This window comes from Aphis gossypii, unplaced genomic scaffold (assembly GCF_020184175.1).
Source record: "Aphis gossypii isolate Hap1 unplaced genomic scaffold, ASM2018417v2 Contig00887, whole genome shotgun sequence".
NCBI lineage: Eukaryota > Metazoa > Arthropoda > Insecta > Hemiptera > Aphididae > Aphis > Aphis gossypii.
This window is the reverse complement of record NW_026083341.1, coordinates 1-26,627: the sequence shown is the minus strand read 5'-3', so window position 1 is coordinate 26,627 and position 26,627 is coordinate 1. Positions and strand designations below refer to the sequence as shown.

Sequence of the window (26,627 nt, the reverse complement as noted above, 5' to 3'; positions counted from 1 at the left end):
TTATTTTTTTATTTTTTATGTGTGTAAAGATACATAATTTTTATATCATTTGCTAATATAAGATAAAATATTTCATTTGGACACATGAAACTATACTCATTACATGTATTTTTAAATTTAGAAAAAGAATAATATAATTCATTGAATAAAATTATAATACTAAATATAAAAAAAAAATGAATTGTTATTTTCAATATTCAATTATTAATATTTGTGTAAAGATTCCAACTTTAATAATTATTTGCTAATTTAAAACATAAGATCTCATTGCTCAAAAAAGAACCAACTACCACTACATTTATTTTTAAATTTAGAGAAAGTTTAATAAAACTATTTGAATGAAATGAAAAAATTAAATTTTTAAAAAATTAAAATTAATTTTTAATTTTTCATGTGTGTGTAAAGATACATAATTTTTTAATCATTTACTAATATAAGACATAATATTTCATTTGGACACATGAAACTATACTCATTACATGTATTTTTAAATTTAGAGAAAGTTTATTATTGCTATTTGAATAAATGAAAATATTACATTTTTAAAAAAATAAAACTAATTTTTAATTTTTTATATTCGTGTAAAGATACATAATTTTTTTATCATTTGCTAATGATAACATAATATTTCATTTGCACACATGAAACTATACTCATTACCTGTATTTTTAAATTTAGAGAAATAATAATATAATTCATTAAATAAAATTATAATACTAAATATAAAAAAAAAATGAATTCTTATTTTCAATATTTAATTGTTAATGTGTGTTTGAGGAACTATTGCACACATAAATTTAAAAAAAAAAAAATATTGCTTATCTCCAACCCCTTGAAAACAGTCCTATCTCAACAGCCTAATTTTTTAATATGTTTGTAAATATTCCAACTTTAATAATTATTTACCAATTTAAAACCTTAGATTTTATTGCTCTAACAAGAGCCAGTTACCAGTACATTTATTTTTAAATTTTGAGTAAATAGAATTTAATTCATTGGATAAAATGAAAATATTAAATTTATAAAAAAATAAAACTAATTTTTAATTTTTATATGTGTGTAAAGATACTTTATTTTTTAATCATTTGCTAATGTAAGACATAAGATTTCATTTGCACACATGAAGCTACACTCATAACATGTATTTTTAAATTTAGAAAAAGTATAATATAATTCATTAAATGAAATTATAATACTAAATATAAAAAAAAAATGAATTCTTATTTTCAATATTTAATTGTTAATGTGTGTTCGAGGAACTATTGCACACATAAATTTAAAAATAAAAAAAATATTGCCTATCTCCAACCCCTTGAAAACAGTCCTATCTCAACAGCCTATTTTTAATATGTTTGTAAAGATTACCACTTCAATAATTATTTGCTAATTTAAAACCTTAGATTTTATTGCTCAAAAAAGAGCCAATTACCATTACATTTTTTTTAAATTTAGAGAAAATAGAATATAATTCTTAGTGAATTAAATGATAATACTAAATCAAAAAAAAAAAAAAGTCGGCAAGTTGGTACCGCTCTGCTGTACATTAGGGGGAGGGGTGGACCTCGGACTAGGGTAGATTAAATTTGAATCCAATGATAGGTATCAGTATATACGAAAAACGATTCTGAACGGAGATGATTTGTCATTCTAGAATATATTATAATTAAATATTATTATTTTATATGGATATATATCTCTCTTATCCGTTCCATTTTACCACTCCTGCACGGTTATGCAGAGACCCTATTATTTGCTATCTGTTGTCTTAGCCATCCAAGTATAAGATATGTCATCATTAAATTGACATAATTAAATGTCTACGCATGTTGGAGTCGTTCATATTCAGTACTAACTCAATGGCATATCTAGAATTTTTTTCTAGACATGAAGAGAGATAAGATCAAATAAGTAATTAATTTGAATTAAGATATATTATAAGTATAAGTATGTCATCTTAATTCGAGCTAATAAAGCACTGTATGCACCATGAAACATTTGTACAAATGCTACGGTAAAGCGCCCTCGGGAAATTTAGCAGGAGGTTATAATAAAAAAAACCACCAAAAAGTGCATTAAAAAAAAAAAAATGGTACCTACTGGTCATCTAGTTTACCCCCGCCACTCAAGTTTAGTTGACGCCTGCCACTTACATCTCTTTGTTTTCGATATTATAAAATGTATAAATGGATAATTAAATGGACGTACTGCAGAGTTTTGGCCACCTGCATAATTTTTTATTATTTTTGCATATTATATTGTTGGATACTTATCTATTGTTCTTCCTGCGAACGCAGTCTTTACATATATGGCCGGCACAAATGTACCACCATGCGTGTGTAATCATGAGAGACGTTTGTTTTTACGACGTCCTTAGTTCGTTCCTCTATGTTGTCAGCACTGGAAGACATATGGTATTACGCCTGACATTGGTGCCGACTATCGGTCGCGAGTGTGAGTGTGTTGATGAGACTGCCGCGTCGTGCTGTGTGTGCTAATACGGTGCCGTCTCCGTGCCATTATTTTGTATTGTTTTTTTCTTACAAAAGTTTGAATTCGCTCTTTATTGCAACATATACATCGGTGGTATTAGTGAAGTTCGAGATTTCGTCCATTAAGGTGTGTGATCGTCCTATATTGCAACACACACCTTGGACATTTAATCGACAACGAGTTCCGAGCAGCGATATCCACCATTTCGCGGCATATACCATCAACGTTTCGTGTCGTGTTATCATAAGGCTGTGACCGTAAATTGCATCACACGCCCTTACGAGTGTTAAATATTGGCCGCCGAGTTTCGTCCAGAATTGGAATCAAAGGAGGTTGAGGAACATTGTCTATCCGGGAGCGAACTCAACTATAGTAGGTAGTCCATCCCACATATCAGGTGGATCCAGGTCAGTCCTATATCATCTGTTATATTTTTTTGTTTATATAATATTTATATTATTATATTTTATATATTGTTATATTTTTTTAACTTACTAACATTAGTATGTAAGGATTTATATACTGTTATATACGTAAGTTTCGGCAATATATTTTATTAATTTAATACAGTTCACTTTTTTATCATCGGTTACCGTTTGCTTTAATACATCGTAATTTCCCCCCAATTCGTTTGCTATAATAGTATATTACTTTACGTATTTGGCGCATTTTAAATCTGTGAGTATATCCGGCATACACCGAGTGGTGTCATCAAAAGTCGGGTAGTCGCGCATACAATATTATGTATTCATAAATGAATGATGTATAATTTTTACGATTTACTTATTCATATAGTTTATCTATTTTTATTTTAATCGCCTAAATTTTTTCAAAATAATAGTAATAAATTCATACCAACGTCAAAATATCAATGAAATGTTTAAATAAACAATAATAAAGATTACAAATTTCAAAATTATGTTTGAAGTCTGAGTGAGGATGTCTCTTCTTGCTCCCCCTTCCGGGCGCCAATCGGCATGTATATACTATAAACTAGGGGTGGTCAAACAGTCGATCGCGATCGCGATCGCAGTTTCGTGGACAATTTCAAAGTCGATCGTGTTAGAATTTATTTTTAGGGCCACGCGCCCTATATGATTCTTAATAATTATAGTACTTTAATGATAAAAAAAGTTTTCTATGGAAGTCGATCCTCAAAGGTGAAGTATATTTTAGTAGATCGTGACTAAAAAAAGTTTGACCACCCCTGCTATAAACTATAAAACAATTACAAAAGATGTTTATATATAAGGATTATAACGTTTCTTGAGTCTGTACTCCCTAAATCATTTCTTTATTAATTACAACTGTCAAATTAGATAAATTGGATAGGTAAGTATGATGGTGATGAAATAATATTAATTTTTACCTATCGATAATTCAATTAGTTCACAATAAACTGATTTAGTTAATGTTAGATTTAGATATTTAGATATTATTATTTTTCATCTCAATTTTGTTATAATAGTTTTAATTTTGTAGGTTATTATGGATTTTCTCTTTGATCCTGATGTTAAATCACTTTACACTCTATCATTAAATCAATTATGCATTACAATGGACGAAACTACACTACGATCACTTTTAGAACAGTTACAACCATCACTTTGTTTAGAAATCTTATGGAAGGTTAGAAAAGATTTTGGACATGAAATTATGTTTTATCAAATGTATAAAAAATGATTTATTTTTATAGACTCTATGTGTGGATGATTTTAGATCGAAGATAAAGGTTGATAAAGTTTCATCGGGTCATGAAATGGCTTTGATTATGTCAAACCCGACCCCTTTTTTGTCATACAGTCAATTAACAATTGACAAAATTGAACACCATGGCGCCTCACAACAAGTAATCATATTTCTTTATAGTACCTAATTATTATAATTTATAGTATAGCATTATATTGTAACACATAATTTAGGTAAACATGATACTTTATATGTATATAATGATATAATGGTACAAGTTATATGAATTTAAGATAGGAATATTGACTAATATAATATATATATATATATATCAGTTGACAATAAATATTTATTAGGTATATAAATTGCACTATACTAACTAATTATAGTTGGTGATGAATGATGAGTATGCTTGTATATTATTTAAATATAAATGTATGTTTTAAAAAGTTATTAAATACATTTTATTTGGTGGGATCGTTAAAATGTTTTGTATTTGGATGTTTATGTAAGTAGAGATGTTGCAGTATCAATATATAGTATAGTTAGATAGTCAAGAAAATATTATACATCGATAAAATATCATTGTAGTTGAATCGTTTAATATTATTTTTTTACTGTGGTTTATAAATTTTTTACAATTTATAATATATAACCTATAAATTTATCATAGGGCTAAGTTAGGTCAAAATTGTTTTTATCCTTGTATATTTTATTTTGTATTCATTTGAAAATTTAAATAGTGTATTAAATTAATGACATTCCTAAGATATATTGTCAATTGGATAAATATTATGTAGATAGTAGATAATATTTTCATGATGAATATTGCCAAGTATTCTTGTGTTACCATAGATAATAAAGAATGGATAAGCCATTCACTATTATCATACGTTCTCAAATAATTTATTAATGTAAGTGCTTAAATCTAATCCGTGAATTTATTTCATGATATTTTGTATTTCAATAACACAGACATATTATTATATAATAACTAGATAGCTGACTGTCTTCTTATCAATGATACTGGCAGCCATTTACAACTTGGGCAAAGTTAACTAAAATTGAATTGAACTTAGCTGGTTATGACCATAGAACACTGATGTTTTATGTTTTATGTTATGACCGTCAACAAATCATAGTATAATAATGTACAAGTATACCATATCTTGTAATTTTAATAATTTAAGTTTATGAAAAAATAATTATATTATTATATGAATATTGAATAATATTTGTATATGAAATATTATATTATAATATAGGATTCATGATGTCAAAACAATTAAAAAATGATAAAAATTTGTAAACATTCACCAAGTGACAAATGATGTCGGTCATCAGAACTCAACAATATTGTTCTATATAGAGTCGGCTATCTAATTATTATGTATTATGTCTGTGTTCAATAACTGATTTATAATAAGTGATAAAAAAGGAGAAAACAGGCACCTTAATGAGACAGAAGATATCTGCTCTCTAGGAACGAGGCACCTAATGTTATAAGCATAGGTATGGCTTATCCATTCTTTATTATCTATGGTTTAAACATATAAAAAATTGCAAAAAAAACTTAAATAGGTATAATAGTTAATATACAATATCATCAATTATTTAGTTCTTATAATTAAAAAAAAAAAATAGGTACTCTAATTTTTAATAAATATGTTGAATAGACTTAAAATAAAATCAAACTTGGTCAAGTCATAGTTGAAGGGACTGGCAAAGTAGTTCTCAGTTATCCAAGAATTCAAATATTACAAAACCAAAGATAAAATTTAAAAATATGTATTTTATCTAAAACAGTAAAATATATTAATTAGAATGTATTTATTATAAAATGTATGTATGTAGTATGTACTATTTATACATAAATAAAAACACATAAACTACCTCAATTCTTTATAATATATCTGTAGCTAAGTAGCTTGTACATCATAGTGATCACATTAAAACAATATAAATAATAATATAAGTGGTGTATAATTTAAATATAGACAGCTCATTGTCTATATAATAATAATTTATTTGAATATCTATTTATATTAGTTGTAGAATCAGTTCTTAGATATATATTTTATTCTATAAGATTTAGTGAATTAAGCGTTTTAAGTTCTAAATAATTCATGAACTTCTGGCCAATACATTTTTTGTTGAGTAATTTATTTTTAGATCATATGCTAAAGTTTATTATTTATTAAGTATATTGTACTCTGATATAAGTTTTTTTTTAAATAAAAGAAACTGTAATTTTTTTTATAATTGACATAGAAGTAGTACGCTAAGTTCTTTATAATTTTTATTTGAATGTACTAAATTCCATAAATTATCAGAAAACTGTATACATCTATTTATTTATTTGTACTATTTATCTAAATTAATTTGTAATAATAATACTAATGGCCTTATTTTCAATAGTAAATGTACTTAAGTTAGGGATAAATTATAATTGTATAATTTTATAAAAAAAAATAGCTTGGGTTATTCACAAAAACATTTGAGTTAAACAAGATTTTTTGCATTTTTGCTTTATATCAATTGGAAATTCTAAGAACTGGGGTAAAAGTTTGAAGTATTGGCGATTTTGGGTTAAAGAAATTTGAATTAACTACTTGTATAAGGTTCATTTTGTGTTAAAAAACATTTTTTTCTCATGTAAATACAAATAAAATATTATAATTATTAAATTATAACTAATGTATTATTAATCCTTTAAGAAAATTAAAATATATTTCTTCAAATTGTATTATTATCATTATTTTTTTTTTTTTTTTTTTTAATAAAACTAAGATTTTTTAATAAATTTTAACAAAATAAAATACTAAATAATTGTAATTGTGAAACGAGAAAAATTAAACAAACAATATGATTTATTTTGGAATTGAATATTGAACATTTTTATTTTAATGTATAGATTTTAATGATATATTAAATATAATTTGAGAACCAAAATGTAATACTTCTTGTTAATATATTTCCTATTTTGTTTCAGACTGAATTTATTGATAATGTCAATTTTTCTAGTTTTTTTAATCAAGAGTTATTTTTTAAGTTGGTGGAAGTCACCAACTTACGAGATCAACTATTTACTTTATTTCAGGTATTATTTTAATATTACCAAATTGAAACAATTGATATTAGCCATTTATACAACTTCAATTGTATGATTATGAATTAATTTAAATTTTTTTTTTTTAGATTTGTGTACAAATTAAGGGTTTTAATTTCCCATTAATTTTGCTCAAGATTGGATAGCATCAGAAATACTAGATATAAATGAAAAGGTAGAAAGAGGTCTTAAATTAGGTTTGTAAATTATTTTTATTTTTATTTTTTGAAATTTTGTTTAAATTCTGTTTGATTTTTAGGAGTTTTTCTCGGTGATTCTGGCTGGCTTAATGAAAGTGCACTAGTCTTATCACACACATACAAAATAATTACCACAAAATGGATGTGTCACGACCAAAAATTACAACTTCTCAAAACCCTTCAATGCCTGACAAAGTTATAGAATAGCTTGAATTTATTATAAATAATTTACTTTGAAATTATAATAAATTTAACAATAACAAATTTTTTCTAGGTGGTTAATAGTTTTATCATATTACCATAATTTCAAAGATGCTAAAATAGTTTTAAGACATATGCTTCACACTATTCACATAATTAAACAAATTGAAGAAAAAACACTGTGCATAGCGTATGCATGTGTAGCTGTGTCCGAATACTATTTTAAATTACAGCAATTTGATGAGGTTAGTTATTTCTTTGAGGATATTTAATTTTATATTTTTATTTTGAATATAACTATTTAGGCTTGGTCTTGGGGAGCTAAAGCTATCCTTGAACTTCACAAGAACAGTGGACACTTGAAAGTTATTGTCCTAAGTCATGGCGTTAAAGTTTGTACTGTATTGAACAAACTTAACATAGCACGTATGTTGAAGACTCAAATGAATGCATTCAAAGAAGAAATTAGTGATTACACTCTTTATCATGTGTTATTGAATGAATCACACTATTTTTATACTATATATCAACAACAACATATATTACCATGGTTATTTCGTAACCACTATGTAAGAATTGTCTGTGATAAATTCATGGTAATATAACAATAATAGATAATAATAACCAACATGTGTTATATTTTAGATTTTATTAGACTATTCACGCAATTTATTTGGTTATTATAATTTACACACTGCAATGATTATGGTTGAGTATGTAACTCTTCGCCATGCAGTTCGAAATGGTTTTCTATTAAAATTTATTATTGATGATACTATGTAAGAAAAAACATTATTTTTAATGATAAAATTAATACTTGTTTGTTATTGCTTTGTCACAAAACCGTTTACAATTTTTTTTTGAAACTTTATATTGAAATATACAATATATATAAAAATGTCATTGTACATGGACGGTCAATAACCTAACCTAACCTGGGGTAGAATAATACAATATTTATATGGCACAGTAATAACAAACAGGAGCCAATAAATAAAAAAAATTTTTTGACAACCATGACAATTTTAGGCGGTGTTTACTACAAGCCATAAATATCATGCACAAAATTGGCTTACCGGATGACAATATGTTGTTAGTGAAAGCCTATCAGATGAAAACATTAGTGGTCCAAGATCTAGTGGTGGGTTTAGAGAATGAATATCCATATAGTATTGGTTTAAATGGTTTGTACCTTTATTACTAAGCTATATATTTACTTAATGCTTATATTTTATTTATTAATGTAATATCCTTTGCAGATAAATAAATTTAAAATAATAACTGAAATATCAAATCTATTAAATGTAAATGATATTATGTACATATTGACTTAGTGGTTAGAACTATATTGATTAATTAACTTATTAATAATTACAATTAATAATTACATTTTCTATCTTAGAGCATTAAGCATTTTAGTAGCTTCTTTTAGATTTATGTACACATTTGTAATTTTTTAGAAATAACTCTTAATAATTATAATATAAGTTCCCTTGTTCAAAATATTAAAACAAATTCATAATTTTAAATTTTATTTTTCAAACCAAAATTAATGGTTTATTCAGTTGTTTTCTGGCTAGCAAGGTTCATACAAGTCATAGTTTTATTAAAAAGATTATAAAAATTTATTATTTAATAATTATACTATTCAAATGAGATTATAGACTTAAAAAGTATTTATATCAATTATGTAATTTATGTGTTGATAGTTATTAATTATATCAATTTTGCATGTATAGTTTTGAGTATTAGCAAAAATCTTTTAACTCTATAACCGACTACTGATTAAGCAGTTAACGTAATAACACAAATTTATATTTAGATTTTAGATTAATCTTTTGATAAAATGTATATTTGATAGATTAAGATAGAGAGATTTATTTATGTATAATAATGGTCAGTTAAAGAATTGTTTATGTATAATCTAGCATTTTGGAAGAAAATATGCACATTTTTTTATGTAAATCTTATTATATAATTTAATTACTATACTCGTAGTATTATTTGAATATTTTAAAATGTTAATTATATTGTTGTGGTTTTATAAAATACATTGTTTCAGATTTTACTGAAAGAATTGAAAGACAAAATATAAAACGGGAATCGCGGGAAATGTTAAGAAAAGCTGAGATATTTCACTTAAATTTCTTAGAGAAAAATTTAAAATCAGCTATAAGGAACACCCTGGTTACAGCACATTTACATACTTATCTAGGACGTTTTTATATTTTTCAGAAAAATTATTCGGTAATGTTTAAATTATTTTTCTCTTCAGATTACTGACTTTGTTATACTTATGGCAACTATTATTTATGTTTGTAGCGATCTAAAGAATTGCTTTTTAGAGCGCTTGAAATCAAAAAATTATTATTAGGTGAAAACCACATATCATTTGCCCAAACTTTAAGTGTGTTAGCTCGTTTGCACGTAACATCAAACAAATTTCAAGAAGCTGAAGTACTTTATTTGCAAGTGATAAAAATATGTAAGTTATAATAAGTTAATTCTATTATTATTATATTTTAAAATATTAAATTACATAACTATTTTTACTTAGATCAAAATTCCCTCGATGGCCCTCACCTAGAACTTCAGTTAACTATATTAGAATTGATGGAAATTTATAAAAATTTAAATAATACAGAAAAGTGGAATCGTTATTCTAATTATTTTACGTGGTTAAATAAAACATATAATGAGTGGTTATTAGAGTTGCAATCTATAGGAATAGATAATAACTGTAAAAAAGAAGATTTTAGTTTGGAAAAGTTTAAATGCATATTAAATAAATGCAATTGTAACTAAAAGTTAATTTAAATGAAAGAATAATTTGAAAAGTTTAGTTGAATTTCAAAGATGTATATTTTTTTTATGTTCTAAAATATTCTTTTAAATGTAACAAAAATATTTTTAATCTATTCTAAATTAAGTGTAAACTCTTTCCAGTTTCTAAAAATTGATAGAAAGTTATTTATATCTGTATAAAAATATATATGGTTCAAAAAAATAATTAAATTTAAAGTTTTAATTTTAAATTTAATCAAGTTAAAGTATAACGAAGTAAAATATTTAATTTGGCAATTACTGATTTTGTAATATGACTATTTTTGTAATATATTTTATTCTCACGGTTACATTGTTTACATTAAAATAATTATGTAAGGATGTGAACTGCCCTTTACGAATAAATTATATATTTTTATTGACATATTTTAATTAAATAGTCTAATTTTCTAAATATTAAATTATAGGTAGGTACCTAACATTAGAAATATGATCACTGAATGTGTAAATAACTAAGGTAGAAAGTATCAAGATAAAATATATATCACATCAATGTAATATTTACACTAAAACAATACTACTGAAGTATTTTTTTTCGACGATTTGACCTCCGAAAATAGCATAAAACGCCCCTTCAAACAGATCATCGGCCAGAGCGTTTAGGTATCAACTCGCGTTTACATTGTACATCGATCGTTGACTCGCTCAGGCCTGTTATATTCGGTAGGCCATTCGTGGCCTCCTATAAGTTCAAATTGTCTCTACGTCAGTTTCAATATTTTTTAATAAACAAAACCTTTTTTTATATTAATTGTGTCAGATCCATGATCTCCAGTGCTATCCATGTCAACCGTACTTCTACGAGATATCGAATAACTTTGACGCTAGTATATGTGAACAACAGTGCCAATAGTATATTGTGTGGCAAGGGCGGGAAGTGAGCCATTTCAGTTGCGGGCGTTGTGTGCGGCACGAGCCGCAGGCAATTTGAGTGCAAATTTCAATATTTCACTAATTTTAGCGCGATTTTTAGCTGGGACCGACACACATAAAAGCGTTTGTGCCTTTGTGGCATATACATTTAAAGTGAAACATAAATTAAAAATAATGCATTTATATTAGTATAGCTATAGCAATACACCTAAGTGTTCCGTGTGATAGTGTGAAACCACCTGAGTTTTGTCAAACAATTAACAATAGTTCAAAAATGTCCTATAGTATAATTACTTTTTAAATTAAAATCCATAAGTGTAAATTTATGCCTATTTGTACTTAGTACTACTAAAGTTATATTTATTTTAATGCCCTTGTTTTCGTAAAAACATCTTTCAAACATCATAGGTACTAAAATATATCTTCAAGTAAGGGCTGGTTCTACCTTTTCTACCTTTAGATAACTCATAGTTAAACTTATCCATCGGATAATTTGACTTATACCGCTCTACAAAGTCTAGTTATTCCTGAAGCTGTTGGTTAAGTAATTGGTAACTTGTCAAACAGTTTTACTACTGAATAAGTATTTTATCTGGAGGATAATCTATGGTTATATCGGATTATTATCATATTGTGAAGAGATGTTCTAAAAACTGTACCTAATACCTATAGAGTTTTACTGTAAAATTGATTTAGTTTAAATTCGAGTGTTATATAAGCTTATAATCATTTTTAACTAAAAAATGTTCTGTAATTTTGATATCATATCTGATGAAGATGAATACAATATTGAAGATTTGCCGAAACCACGAAAAAAAAGTATTTCGAAATCGAATGGACGGTTTAGAAATGTGGGATGATGATGAATTTTTTATGAGATTTAGACTAAAAAATCACAGTTATTGAACATTTATCTAAAATTGAATTTCATTTAAAGTCAAAAACGAACAGGTAAGTAATTTATTGTATATATTTATATGAAGTTATTGTTAAAGGTATATACTCGTATATATATATACCTAACTATTTCTAAAGTAAATTAACCATCAGCAAGAGCAGATTAGGCAGAATTATAATTATAAAATTGGGAATTGTTCACATTTAGTTAGCACTTAACACGTTGACGGACAATCGATTAATTTTACTGCATAAGTAGTAATTGTCTATTCGTATCTATATTGACAATTTAAAATATTATTACTGCTATAGCAGAATTCTAAATACCTTCCAAAAAGTGGCATTACTGTTATGTCAGTAATATTTCCAATGGTTTCTTATGAAAAAAGAAGTTGAGTTTCCCATATTAAGTATATTATTGCGCATTTAATTAAATCATTATAATTGATTATTATTGATAATTATTTCCGTTTTATTTATAGGTTCACATAATCACATGGTAATTCTATGTGTCAATTTAAACTTTAAAGCATGCCTATTGAACAAAATAGTACTTCCAAGTGTCCGTCAACATGTTAGGGTGGTTAAAGCCCTAGAGTGGATAAACGTTGGAGGGGGGTATTCATACTATGTTTCTATATTAAAAAATATAAATTAAAATTTTGTTTTAATTTACTTTTCAGAAACTGTGCCATATTGCCTATAACAAAATTATTATTGAAACTTAGGTTTTATGCATTAGGGACAATTTTGCTTGCTGCTGGGGACTTTGTAGGCGTTAGTAAAACTTCAGCTTATAATATTGTTCGAACAGTTACTGAAGCTATAGCTTCTTTAAGACCGTTGTATATTAAAATACTAGACCATCATTGTAGTATTCAAGAAACTAGATTGAAATTTTACAATATAGCACGATTTCCAAGAATTATAAGTGCCATCGATTGTACTCATGTTAAACTTCAATCACCTGGTAATTTACTGAACTACTTCATCCATTATTTATTTTTAAATTATATAAGTAATGTAACAGCTAACTAGCTAAGTAAATCACTATGATGTAAAGTTTCAAAGAACTTAAATATCTCTTGTTTATACTGACATTTAACAATTAAACTTAAATTAAATTATTTACAAAATCTATAATTAGTACATGAGATTCGATATAATTTAAGACAACAGTATTATTAAAAAGGAAAACATATTTTAAAATATAATACGCTCTCACTCATTATAAAATTTCTGAAATGTTCAACAATATCCTGAGCTATTGTTGAACTATTCAAAAGCAAATGCATTTCAGTGGCTAAATAAAGATCACTATTATCCAAAACTTTTTGTAAATGATCTGAATAGTAAAAAACCCCTGTTGAAAAAAAAATAAAAATTAATAAGGTATAAAACATAACAATAATACCATGTGAATATGTGATTGAAGATTCAAGAGACACTGTAAAATTGGTAGCCATGTAATTTTGGGATTAAGTACAGCAGATCCTCTTCGAGCTAATGCCACTAAAACTTAAAAGGATTCTTCAACAGAATTTTCCTAAGATAGAACATTATAAAATTGCACTAACTATGTATGTAATATATATAAGTACAAAACCCTTGAAATGGCTTCTTGTGGCTTATTAAACAGTAAATCAAATGCTCCTTAAAAATCTCCTAATCATTTCAGAAATATAGCTATAGCGTTATCTAATCCTGTTCTTTTTGTTACCTAAGTTGCAACAGAATATTCAATTTAATAAAAAATCCAAGGCATTACAATTTATTATAATTCTTACAGCCATTTCTTTTGTTAAATGTAATGAATAATTTGTTTTTACAAAATCCATTATTAGTCCAAATTGAGTATTTTATTAGCAAATTAATAATACAAATATAATATATTCTAACATAATTTTGAATTGAAATAAGGTTTTTTAATTTTTGAAAATCTCATATAAACATTAAACATAATATTATGTATTCAGTAATAACAACTTTATTAACCATTACATTTTTTTTCTTATGATACTAATTAATATAAGGAATGTTCAGAGTTATTTATAATTGCAGGTATTTACAATAGACAATAGTGTGGCTATACTAGGGGTGGCCAGCGAGAAGAGACTCGCGAGCCACCAAATGTATTAATAAATATGGAAGAGCCAAAATAAATGTAAAAAAAAAAAGAAAAAGGTCATATTATTATATCGGTGTTTCCGAATTACATGCGAAAATCATTATCTAGGTTGAGTTGCGTGCGTAGTTTTTTCGCGACCGAGCCGAATTGCGTACGCCCGCCCCCCACATCATTTTATATTTATTTATTTATATTTATATCAATTTTTAAAATTTTTTTATAATATTAAATATGGACTAATTCAAATTGTTTAAAAAATAAATCAACAAATTTTAAATTTGAATACTTACGTGTGGTATAGGCTTCTTTTGGATTTTTTTTTTTTTTTGCTCTATTTAGAAAAATATAAAATTCTAGCAATAAATTACTATGTGTGCCCTATGCATAGAAAGAATATTAATGTTGCTACAGAAGTACATGAGTAACATACTGAAATGAAATAATCATTTATTTTAAAAATCAAGCTTATTACTAACTGAGTAATAAATTAATTATATACTAATATAAAACTAAATTATGCTTATGATGGAGAAGGGATCAAAAATACAGTATTAATTCAATAAATAACAGTAAAATATAAAGTTAAGATCGACAATTAAATCCTTAAGTTTAAAAATCACAATAATAATAATAATAAAAACAGTTTTAAAAATTAATCAAAAATTGTTAATGCAATGCTAAAAATAAACAAGTCAAAAATGTTGAGTTCAATTAAAAAAAAAAAAAAAAATCAAAATCAAACATTTCTATGAACTCTATAAACAGTTCAAACGGGTTAACATTTTATCTTCATACAATAAATTAAAGCCTTAAGTTAAAAAATCACACTAAAAAAAAAATAGTTCAAAAATTTAATCAAAAATTGTTAATGCAATGCCGAAAATAGACAAGTCAAAAATATTCAATTGGATTAAAAAAAAAAATTCAAACAAAAATCAAACTTTTCTATTAACTCCAAATATTCCAAACAGGTTATAATTTTATCTTCATACTGTTTTTCCTTTGGCATATTTTGTAATGAAAAAAAATTATTATTCAAAAAAAGTATGAAATAGACGAAATTATTACACACGAAAATATTCCACGCAGTGATAAAACGAGTACGCACTAAAATATGACGGACACGGGACAACTGAAGTTCACTTCGATAGGTTTCGACACTTCTTATACAGTTATACCATTGATTATACATAGTACTATTATACATTATAGTATTATACTATGTATAATCAATGGTTATACGCATTTCAGTTTTATCGGTGTATCGGTCAGATAGTAAATTACCTAACCGATAATGAAAATATTTTGTTTTCTTAATTTTTCTAATAATATTAGATTAAAGTAGGTAAATAAAAGTTAAAACAAATTTTGGCCAAATCTATTTTATTATACAGTGTAGCAAAAAAAAAAAACATGCAAATACATTAGATTCACAGCCTTGTTCAAAATATATATTAATATAATATCACTAGAGATTAATGTTGTAGCCGTTGCAAGCCAAATAAATAGGTACCTACGCCAGTAAGTTGCCCAGTCGTATGAGAGAAACTGATAATAATTAATAATATATTATGACAAGTGAAAAAACTACATCACTGTAGATTTTTCCATCCTCCCACCCGGCCACGTTAACAGTAATAGGTATAGCATAATATTTTACATTAGAATATTAGATAACAGATTTCTATTGACTGTTTATCTATTTATATTATAATATAATATAAATATTTAGGTATTTATAATTTATTAATTACATTAGATGGTTCAGCTTTATGCAAACAACTAACTACAAACAGACGAAATCCACTTAGATTTTCATTTCGATCGTTATTCGCTGTATGGTTCGTAGAATATATTATTCAATAAACCTAATTATTTTTGATAAGTATATTTCTGTGTCAAATAGGTACCTACCTACTGCAAGTTTGTTATTTTCAATAAAATTGTCCGTTTGACTTCGAAAATGGTAAGTAATTTTTTTGTTCATTTGATGTGTATATCAATTTTTGATTAAGTTTCAAATACTGAAAGGGGATCTTAAATGTATGTTACTATTGAGCAACCGAATATTTACTTTTTCTTTTTACCCATTATTCATAATTAAGTTGTTGAATTTGTTGAGAGGCATTCAATCAGATATTGTAAACATGTGAAAATAGATGGGTATCCTATGCATAAGGTTTTCTTACAAATTATAATTTTTATTTTGCTTTAAGTACTGAATTAATATGAAGATTTAGGTGGGTATTTAACAATAATTAGTTGTATATTTTCAAGTATGGATTTTTTTTCAGTGTTAAGTCGATCAAAGAAATACAATTCCTACCTAATACCTACCCATCTTTGATACATTATTATTTAATAATATAAATTAGTTATCTGATATAATATTTTATGTTTAGTGTATTTAATATGTTAGAAAAAATATTTTTGTTACAATAACAAATTACTTACCTGTAATTTTGGAACAGTATTGGTAAAAATGTGATCAACACAATGGCGTAACTTTCACATGGGCAATAGAGGCAGTTGACTTGGGATATTTTTGGAGATTCACAGTAATATTTTGATATCAAAGAGTATGATTTGTATTAGTTTAAGGACAAAACATTTTTTTCCCCTTAGGGCACTTTAGTGTGTAGATGCGTCACTGAATCCATAGAAATATTAGTTAAATGTATCATAAATAAATAAATTTAATATTACATTAAAATGTGTTGTATCTTTCAATTTCTTTACTAAACTAGAAATTTGATTGTTTTAGTTTTACATATTAACATTACAACATTAACAACGTCTTTAATCCAGTATAAAATTTTTATACATTTTTGTACTTGAGAAATAACATGAGAGCTACTACTTTCAGTTCTTCCGACCAAATTTCTAAGTATGAAGAACTTCTATAAGTTTGTGTATTATAATTCTGCTAACATATCAACATGTCCAAAATGATAATGTGTATTGTTGAATACCAATAGTTTAATCTACAAAGTTTTCACCATGATTTTCCGTTAAATGAATAATTAATGTACATTTGCTTATTATAGTTTTCTACTGTATGCTCATACTCTAGATTTCTAAAGTGGATCGAAGTTTTTGAATGTTACTGTAGTATAATAAAATTAAATGATATGTTAAAAATATTTTTTATTACCACAGTAAAATAACTACGCTTTTGTGGGTTGGGATTGTTATAAAATATAATATTTGTTAGAAATTAAGAAATTATGTTTTTTTTTTGTTCACAGCTATTCTACTCATTTTTTAAAACACTTGTGGGGCATGAAATTATAGTTGAACTTAAGAATGACATCTGGTAAGTAATAGCTTTTTTTTCTAACCAAAGATTTTAAAAAGTATAAAATAAAGTTATTCATAATTTTAAATGTTTTTATTAGTGTCACTGGAAGATTGCATTCTGTTGATCAATTTTTAAATATCAAACTTATAGAAGTCTGTGTAAGTGATCCAGAAAAATACCCATACATGGTAATTATTTGTAATTAAACGATAAAAATTAAAATAAACAATTTTATTCATATTTTTTAGAATTATATATCAGAATCTTTCATCAGAGGTTCAGTTGTTCGATATGTACAACTTCCAGTTAATTCTGTTGATTCACAATTGTTACAAGATGCTGCTCGGAAGGAAATTACCATTCGATAACATTTTTAAAATTTAATTTGTTATCAGAATTTTGCATTCATGAAGTTAAAAATGATTCAATTTATTTGTATTTAACTTAATTCTATTAGAAACGCTTAATTGATTAAGATTAACAGTTAATATCAAACATTTGAAATTTATATCCATTTAAAAATTTGGTGATCAAAAAGTTAGATTAAAAATACAATGGCGGTGTTATTGAAACAAATAAATTAAAAATACTTATGTTAACAAAAGTATTTTCTATTTAAATGTATTTAGTTATGGAGATTTAAACCTTGATGTGTTTTCCACCAAATCCTAACCTTATGCCAATTGTATTAATTATTCTTGTAATTGTAATATTATATTTAAATAATATACATACAATGTACATTATATGTATTAATAATACAAATAATTTTTAAATAAAGTTAATAATATTAATAAATAATTTAATATAAATTTAAAATATAATTTAATTTACTATATTTAACATTGGCTTTTGTAAATTATATTGTTTTCCATCATTGATTATTACTTAAACATTTACATGATTTATTATAAATTATAATACCAGTTGATTAGTTAACTAGTATTATTTAATCTCAGCTTATTTTAAATTAGGACAGAGTCATCAAATAATTTCTATGGGGTCAGTTTTGAAATTTACCAAACTTCTTATGGTAGAAAACAAATGTTTTTATTTATCATTTTCTAAAAAAAATTTAAAAACTACAACAACCATCAACCAGTTGACTTCTGTATTAGGATATGCAAGTCCATCCAATTACTGTTTATAAAATTATAACAAATACTATGTATACTGTATAGTAATAAACTCATTAATTTTTGAAATTGAATGTACGTATGTATTGTATGTAGAGTTAAAGAGTTTAGGATAATACAATTGTTAATACATATTTAATGAAATTACTTTAAACATTATATTCTTTTCATAAATATTTTATGAGTATAAATTCTCAGTTACTTTCTCTGATCGCATTAGTTTATATGAAGTATAAATATATGGGGTTGCTGGGTAGAGAAAGATAACAATTTGCAAGTTAATGAAAAAAAAAAAAGAACAAATTTAAGACTTGAAATACACTATTTATTTTAAATATTAATTTTTATATTGTGTTATTAAGTGGTTTTAAACTTAACAACTTTGAATTTATTTATTTATAACTAAAAAAATATGTTTAGATAACTATCTTAATTGTAGTTTACTGTTTATACTATGATCATAGTGTATTGATTATACTTTAGTTAAGTAGAAAAGTATTAAATTATAAATTTAGAATGTTCAGTTATATTTTTTTCAGATTTTTATTGATTTTAAATAATTTATTATCAAAAACTTCATAGAATAACATTTTTATTTAATAATATATGACAATTATTGAAATAAAAACTCTGGTATGTAATTCTAATCTTCATATATTTTCCTAAATTATTCATTCATAGTGTATAAACAATGTGTGTAACGTGTAAGATTTGCGATATTATAATAATCTCCTTCAAGTGATAAACCTTATATCTGGAAAAACAAAATAAGCTTAAATTAACTATTGTAGTTATGTATTTATGATATTTTTTATAATTACTGTATGAAACAAAATTCAATAATGTTTAATTTATATTCTACCAAGATAAATGTATAAACATATACTTAAATAATACGATATTCATTTTTATTGATCAAAACAAAAATATAGTTCAATTGATAAGTTTTACTTCCAACAACCTTATTAAGTTATAAATTGCATATTATAAATTTTTAAAAATGTTGTAGTATTATTGTTATTTATTACATGAAAATTAAAAGATCAAATTGTTGCTATTAGAGTAAAATTATAAGACTGTTATAATTTTTTCTTTCCTTAGCTTATCTTTAACTCATTATATAATTGGTAGATTTAATCCTAAATTATTAATATAGCTTTTGTATTTTTTAAAAGAATTATATTTTATTCCGTATATTTTATTGAAAAAAAATAAGAATTAATAAGAAAAAATATATGAGGTTTAGTGTAAACTACAATTACTTTAATATTTAACACGGTGAAAATACTAATTTTACAACTCATAAAAAATGATGGATCAATAAATTGCTTATATACAAACTTAATACAATATAAATGTAACTTGTAACGATTTAATGAATAATAATATTTGAACTTAATTTAGATGTACCTGTGGAGCCCTATTTAATTTTGGATAGTTTTTAATAAGCTATAATAAAATAATTTAAATTTAATATTAAATATTTATAGTTAAACAATACATTTTTAATTTTTAATACTTACAGTATATGAATCTTTAATATGATAATGCTACCTAACACTACATCATGGCTTAAGATAAACAGGTTACGAAACTACACATTAAAACTATACAACAGAAATGATGCCCAAAGATTCTCGAATATAAACAGTTGATGATTTGTGTGAGAACAGAAGCTAGCGCTCTTGCGGCCAAAAACAATTTTATTTATTATCAATGTTATCTTTAAACATTTACCCGTGAATTTTCATTATTGGATATTTGGTATGAAAATTTAATATATATTATTATTATATATTATTTGTCATATTTTGGATTTGGAATAAATATTACAATACAACACAATCCTCAATAATTTGATTTTGTAGTGTTGCATTAATTTTCATTGTTTTAATTTATAGTAGTAGTTTATTTTGTACACTTTGCAAATATATTTTTCTTTATTCCGACATGGTTTCCAACAAGTGTTGTGTTACCGGGTGTACTAATAGTGCTGCATCTAAATTTGGTGTTCCTCAAAATATGATGAGTGTTTGGGAAAATATTATTGGGTGTCCTTTAAACAGGAATTCAAGAGTTTGTGCAAACCACTTTAAACCTAGTGATATTACATCAACATGGGAGTCTGGTAATGGTAGTAGTCAAATCTCAGTATGACCTATTGAAATCATATATGATCACATAATACAATTAGAATTAATGTGAAATTACATTTTTATAATAATTAAATATATGAATATATATATACATATAATTAAAAATGAATAGATAATAGGTACTTTTTTTTAGATTTCTTTAAAAAAGCCACGATTAAAATCTGGAGTTATACCAATTAATAATATAAGTGACAAAGTAAATGATATAAACCAGGTTAGTTTAGGAAATAGTAGATATATAAATATTATATTAATAATTCAAATATTTTATTTTTACAAATTTAAACATATTATTAGGTGAATGAAACAATTAAAATGCTGAACGAACATAATTATTTTAAAGTTAATTTAAATAATGAGTTTGAACCACCACTTGCTAAACGAGCATGTATTGAGGTTTGAATAAATTATATTTTTAATAACATTAACAAAATTAAATTAAAAATAAATTTATTTTAAATGCCCAGTTATCGGACAGTGTAATTAAATCAATATCTGAGGTAGTAATTCAAGATAATACATTGATAAATGATGAAAGTTCAATTTCACTACCCATGAATTGGTTTTGCGATGTTACTACTAATAATGTATCTGTTATAGCACAAATTTATTTTACTCTCAGTCCATTTCAAGTATACAATAATAGAATTGTGGAAAAACGATTAGTTATATTAAAAGGTATTAATATAAGTAAATAATAGACAATAGTTACATCTACATTTAAATGTTTGTCATATTGACTAGTATTGTACATAATAATTTTTCAGTTAAAAAAAAATATGTGTACTTCTGATACTAACTTAACTTTTTCCATAAAAAATATATTTATAGATTCTGAGCCAATATTTTACCTTAATGAGAAACAAATTAAGTTATCACAGGTTGAAATAAATAATTATGATGAAATATTGAATGTCGAATACATGCTAATATACTTGTAAAATTTAAAGTTTGTTGAGGTGTGAAAACTGACAAAAAAGTAAAAACTTCTTTTGGCTCTCAATTTATAGAATTCAATGGTCACTGGAGACATGAAAATTACTTAAATATGATAGAAGATCGTGCCAGGTATTAAATTCTGAAACACTTAAAATTTTCATTAATAAATTAATTTTAAAATAATAACATTTCTAATTTCATTGTGTTTTAAATAACCAATTATGTGTATGGTGTAATAGATTGAAATACACAATAAATAAAAAGTTCAAAATATTGTCAGCTGGAAAGTCTTTAAGAGTACCTTTAACATCAAGCAAAAAAAGCAAATTCAAAAAAATTCTTAAGTCCAAAAAAATTGTAAGCCAGAAGTTCTCAAGAGCACATAAAACAATTAAAAATTTGAAATTGCAGTTGAATAATATCAAAGCTAAAATATCCCAAGTCTCATCAACGACATTATAAATGAATTACTTCAGAAATCTAATTTACCTGGCTGTCAATCTAATTTAGTCAATGAAATTTTTAATGCTGCTAAAGTTACATGTAAGAATCAGAGAAGATATAGCGATAACTGGATTCTATTATGCTTAATTTTACAGATTAGGTAAGTTATTACAAAATATAATATGAATAAATAATCAAACAAATTAATAATTTTTAGAAGCCCGAGTGGATATAGATTTCTAAGAAACCAAAACATACTTCCACTTCCCTGTATAAAAACTGTTAGAAAGTATCTTTTGGCAATTAATAATGAATGTGGATTTGACCTTAATTTCTTTAAGCTTCTGAAAAAAATGTCAAGTAAAAGTGACAATCAAAGAAAAGGAATTTTGCTATTAAATGAGGTATATCTGAGATCAAGTATATCAGTCAACAGTCGTACATTGAGTTATACAGGATTGGAAGATTTTGGGGGAGAACTTCCAAGTAGAGACACTCAAAAAGCAGATCATGGTTTGGTCTTTATGTGGTCTAGTCTTGCAAATAATTTTACACAACCTATTGCAGTGTTTGCCTCCAAAGGTCCAGTAAAAGGTATATAAATTATAATTGATTAGAAAAATGCAGATTTAATATACAAAAATTTAAACAATTTTAAGGAATGGATTTGACCAAATTAGTAGTGAAAGCAATAATGTTATTAGAGGATGCAGGAGCACAGTTTTTGGGACTAACTACTGACGGGGCCAGTACAAATAGGACCATGTGGAATAACTTAGGCATTTCAAGAAAGATAGGGAACACAAATAATTTTTTTTGTAATCCATTTGATGAAACTAGAAAAGTTTTTGTTTTTAGTGATACACCTCACCTCATTAAGATGATATGTAATCGCTGATACGAAAAAAAATTTTTAAAGGTAATATAAATACATAAAAATGTTTTTTATATACTTACATTATGTGTTATAAATGAAGTTGGATCCTTCCAAATCATTAGTAAAATGGGAACATTTTTCTGAAGTGTTCGGGCTTGATGAAAATAAACTAGGGAAAGTATGTCCAAAAATTACTAGGAATCATATATACTTAACTAATTTATCAAAAATGAAAGTTAAGTTTGCAACTCAGATAAATCTGATATATAATTTAGAAATGTTTTAAATAACAGTGATATTAAAAATCATCAACTAATTTCAATACTTATGATGTTAGCTTTTCAGTAATTCAATGGCTGTAGGTATGCAATTTTATAGGAATAGAAATGAAAAAAATCTTATACATTTTGAAAAAACAGAACAATTTACCTTGTTTATAAATAATTTATTTGATGCGTTAAATCGTAAATTTCCTGCAGAAGGAATTAGAAAAAATTCTTATGATTTTGAGGTTTTTCTTTATGTTTAACAAATATTTGTTTGTTGGTACTTGACATTAGATATAGCTGTTTTGTGTCTTATGTTCAAATATTTATGTTGCATGATGCTTTTGTGGTTTATCGTTCAAAACTATAATAATATAAAAATAGGGTAATGTTAAAGTAATGTTTTTATATATTGTGTTAACAAAACTTTGTGGAAATATTTTTACCTAAATGTTAAGAATACTACTTCATTAATTAATTCATGCCCAATTTTGAAATAATGTACTTAGATTGTTGAAAATGCAATGAAATGGTTAGATTCTTGGGAGTCAAAAGTTATAGATGAACTCATATCTTCAAATGAATTTTTAGCTCAGCAAACAACTGATAGATTGAGAGTAACAATTAAATCTAGCATCGAACTTTCAAAAATCTGTTGGACAATTGTAATTTTTCATTTGTATTAACTGCTAAAATGAATCAGAATAAACTGGAAGTATGAAATATTTAATTTTAAAGATTGACCATCTACTAACATATAATTGTCTAAAGAGATTTTTTGGTATAATACGTTAAGTTTCTGGTCCTAACGACCACCTGTCTACGCCAACATTTTTACAATTATATAGAATGTTGACTGTATCTTCTCTAATAAAACCACCTAAAAGTGGTAACTGTACAATTGATGAAGGTAAATCATTTAAATAGGTATATATTATAACCTATACTTAATAAGTGCTTTATATAATATTTACATACATACTTTACAGTCCAAAAACCAGTACTTGAAATTTGCGACTTTAAAGATCTTATTTCAAATGAATCATTGCGTGAAGAAAAAATTAAAAACATGAAGAGTAAATTAGACTTGATAATTGAAGATAAGAACTGGGACTGTGAAGACATATTTTTAGAGCACGATTCAGGGCTGCTACCAAGTCACTTTTTGTCACTTTTATCACTTTTTTGAAATACTGTCACCTTTTGTCACTTTTTTTGCTTTTTCATAAAAATAGTCACTTATTGTCACTATTTTGTGTAACAATAGGAGATATATTTTTTTTTAATCTAGATATTCAAATTAACAAAGTTGAATACAAAAAAATCATAAAAATTGTTTTGAAAATATCATATCATATATTCTGTTAACATGCCTAAATTTTATTTGTATGTTGTTAGCACTGGAAATAAGATTGTGCATGAACCATAGATAGCAGAACAAAACTAATAATAGAATATTAAATTAATATACTATGAATATGATTGTAATATTATTAATTAATATAATAGTCATATTTGTTATTATCTATTATCACTATTTTTTGTATAGTTAGCCTAGCATAACATACGTTTTATTTTATTACGGTTTACTGGTTCAGTGTTTAACTTTCACTTGTAAGTTGTAATTTGAACTCAAAGGTTATAAAACTAAAATCTCCAGTAAAATGGGAAAGTGTACTGTGAATAAAGTGTGGTTTGAAAAAACTGATAGTCTTGGTTACAAGATATCAGAATGGGCTATTGCTAAGGAAGTCGACAAAACACAAATATTTTGTATTGTTTGTTCGAACAATATCCAATGTGAAAAAAAAGGATATCAAGCCCTCTTGCAGCACTCTATAACTGACAAACACAAAGATAATTGTAAAAGTAAGTTGAATTTAAAACAGTTACACCTTAGTCTAGTGTCAAAATCATCAAGCGCTACAACGACAGAATTTAATGAGTCAACAACTGTCATGCCTTCTAGTTCTGGTAATCTGGAACTTAGTGTATACTGTAAGCAAGCAGATGCTTCTAAAGCTGAACTTATGTGGACCATGAAGAGTGTATTGTGCAATATGTCAGGCAGTTCATGTGATGGACTAGTAGAATTATTTAAAGCTATGTTTCCAAATGCAGTTCCTGATAAATTTAGTCTAAGTCGCTCAAAGATGTCTTACCTAATTACTGATGCTTTAGGTCCTCATTTCAGACAGATTGTTTTAGATGGAATTCAAAACCATTCAACATACTATACGCTTATGTACGATGAAACCACCAACTCTGAAAGTAAAAAAGAGTTACAAGTTGCAGTACATTATTGGTGTAACACAAAGAAAGAGATTGTTGTAAGCCATTTAGAAACTTTTTTTATTGCTTCTGCCACAGCGGTAAAGATTGAAGAATATTTGATGTTGGCATTAGACAATGCAGACCTTCCCAAAGAAAAGTTACTAATGTTAGGCTCAGATGGACCAAACGTTAATAAAAAAGTGTTTCGACTTGTAAATGAAGGAATAAAATCTATTAGAGGTCATGAACTAATTGATATTGGTTCATGCAATATCCATATAGTACACAATGCTTTTCTTAAAGGTCTTGACAGTTATGGATCCGATGTATCAGAATTTGTTATACTTGTTTATTATTTTTTTAAAGGGTGGCCCAAGCGATGGGAAGATTATTCAGTCATTCAGACTGAAAAAGGAATTCCAGCCCACCGATTTATAAAACACTGTTCTTCGCGTTGGCTTACATTAGGTGCAGCAGCTGAAAGAATATTAGAACAATGGGAAGCATTAATGCATTACTTTAAAATATTTGTACCCAAACATAGAAATGAAATCTTAAGAACTCCAAAATTTTTAAAAATATCTTCATTTATAAAACTAGTCGAATTAAAACCGGAAATTATTTTTGTTGTAAATAGCGCAAAAATGTTACAACAGTTCACATTGACATTTCAGCGTCAAGAACCTTTGATACATGTAATGTACGATGAACTTTGGAAACTTTTAATTACTATTGGAGGAAAAGTTTGCAAAGAAACAGCATTAAGTACATGGAATAATAACGATTCACTATTTATAAATGAA

The 26,627-nt window shown here is 25.6% G+C and overlaps 2 protein-coding genes across 5 annotated transcripts; both read left to right on the top strand.

Moving 5' to 3' along the window:
* Positions 1-7,418: 7,418 nt before the first annotated feature.
* Positions 7,419-10,531, top strand: LOC126555502 (uncharacterized). Its single transcript, XM_050210417.1, has 9 exons — positions 7,419-7,485; positions 7,548-7,683; positions 7,763-7,934; positions 7,995-8,258; positions 8,335-8,468; positions 8,719-8,873; positions 9,752-9,936; positions 10,012-10,174; positions 10,247-10,531. The coding sequence occupies exons 2-9, from the start codon at positions 7,631-7,633 to the stop codon at positions 10,492-10,494; spliced, it is 1,374 nt and encodes a 457-aa protein (XP_050066374.1). The 5' UTR covers positions 7,419-7,485; positions 7,548-7,630; the 3' UTR covers positions 10,495-10,531.
* Positions 10,532-15,384: 4,853 nt separating this feature from the next.
* On the top strand, positions 15,385-18,409 carry LOC126548832 (U6 snRNA-associated Sm-like protein LSm2). 4 transcript variants are annotated; one of them, XM_050210419.1, is made up of 6 exons: positions 15,385-16,072; positions 16,191-16,272; positions 16,338-16,397; positions 17,680-17,747; positions 17,830-17,920; positions 17,981-18,409. In XM_050210419.1, the coding sequence occupies exons 2-6, from the start codon at positions 16,270-16,272 to the stop codon at positions 18,098-18,100; spliced, it is 342 nt and encodes a 113-aa protein (XP_050066376.1). In that variant the 5' UTR covers positions 15,385-16,072; positions 16,191-16,269; the 3' UTR covers positions 18,101-18,409. The 4 variants fall into 4 exon arrangements, with proteins under 4 accessions (XP_050066376.1, XP_050066377.1, XP_050066378.1 ...); XM_050210420.1 differs by lacking the exon at positions 15,385-16,072 and having other exon boundaries at positions 16,098-16,272; positions 17,830-17,890; XM_050210421.1 differs by lacking the exon at positions 15,385-16,072 and having other exon boundaries at positions 16,106-16,267.
* The last annotated feature ends 8,218 nt before the right edge of the window (positions 18,410-26,627 follow it).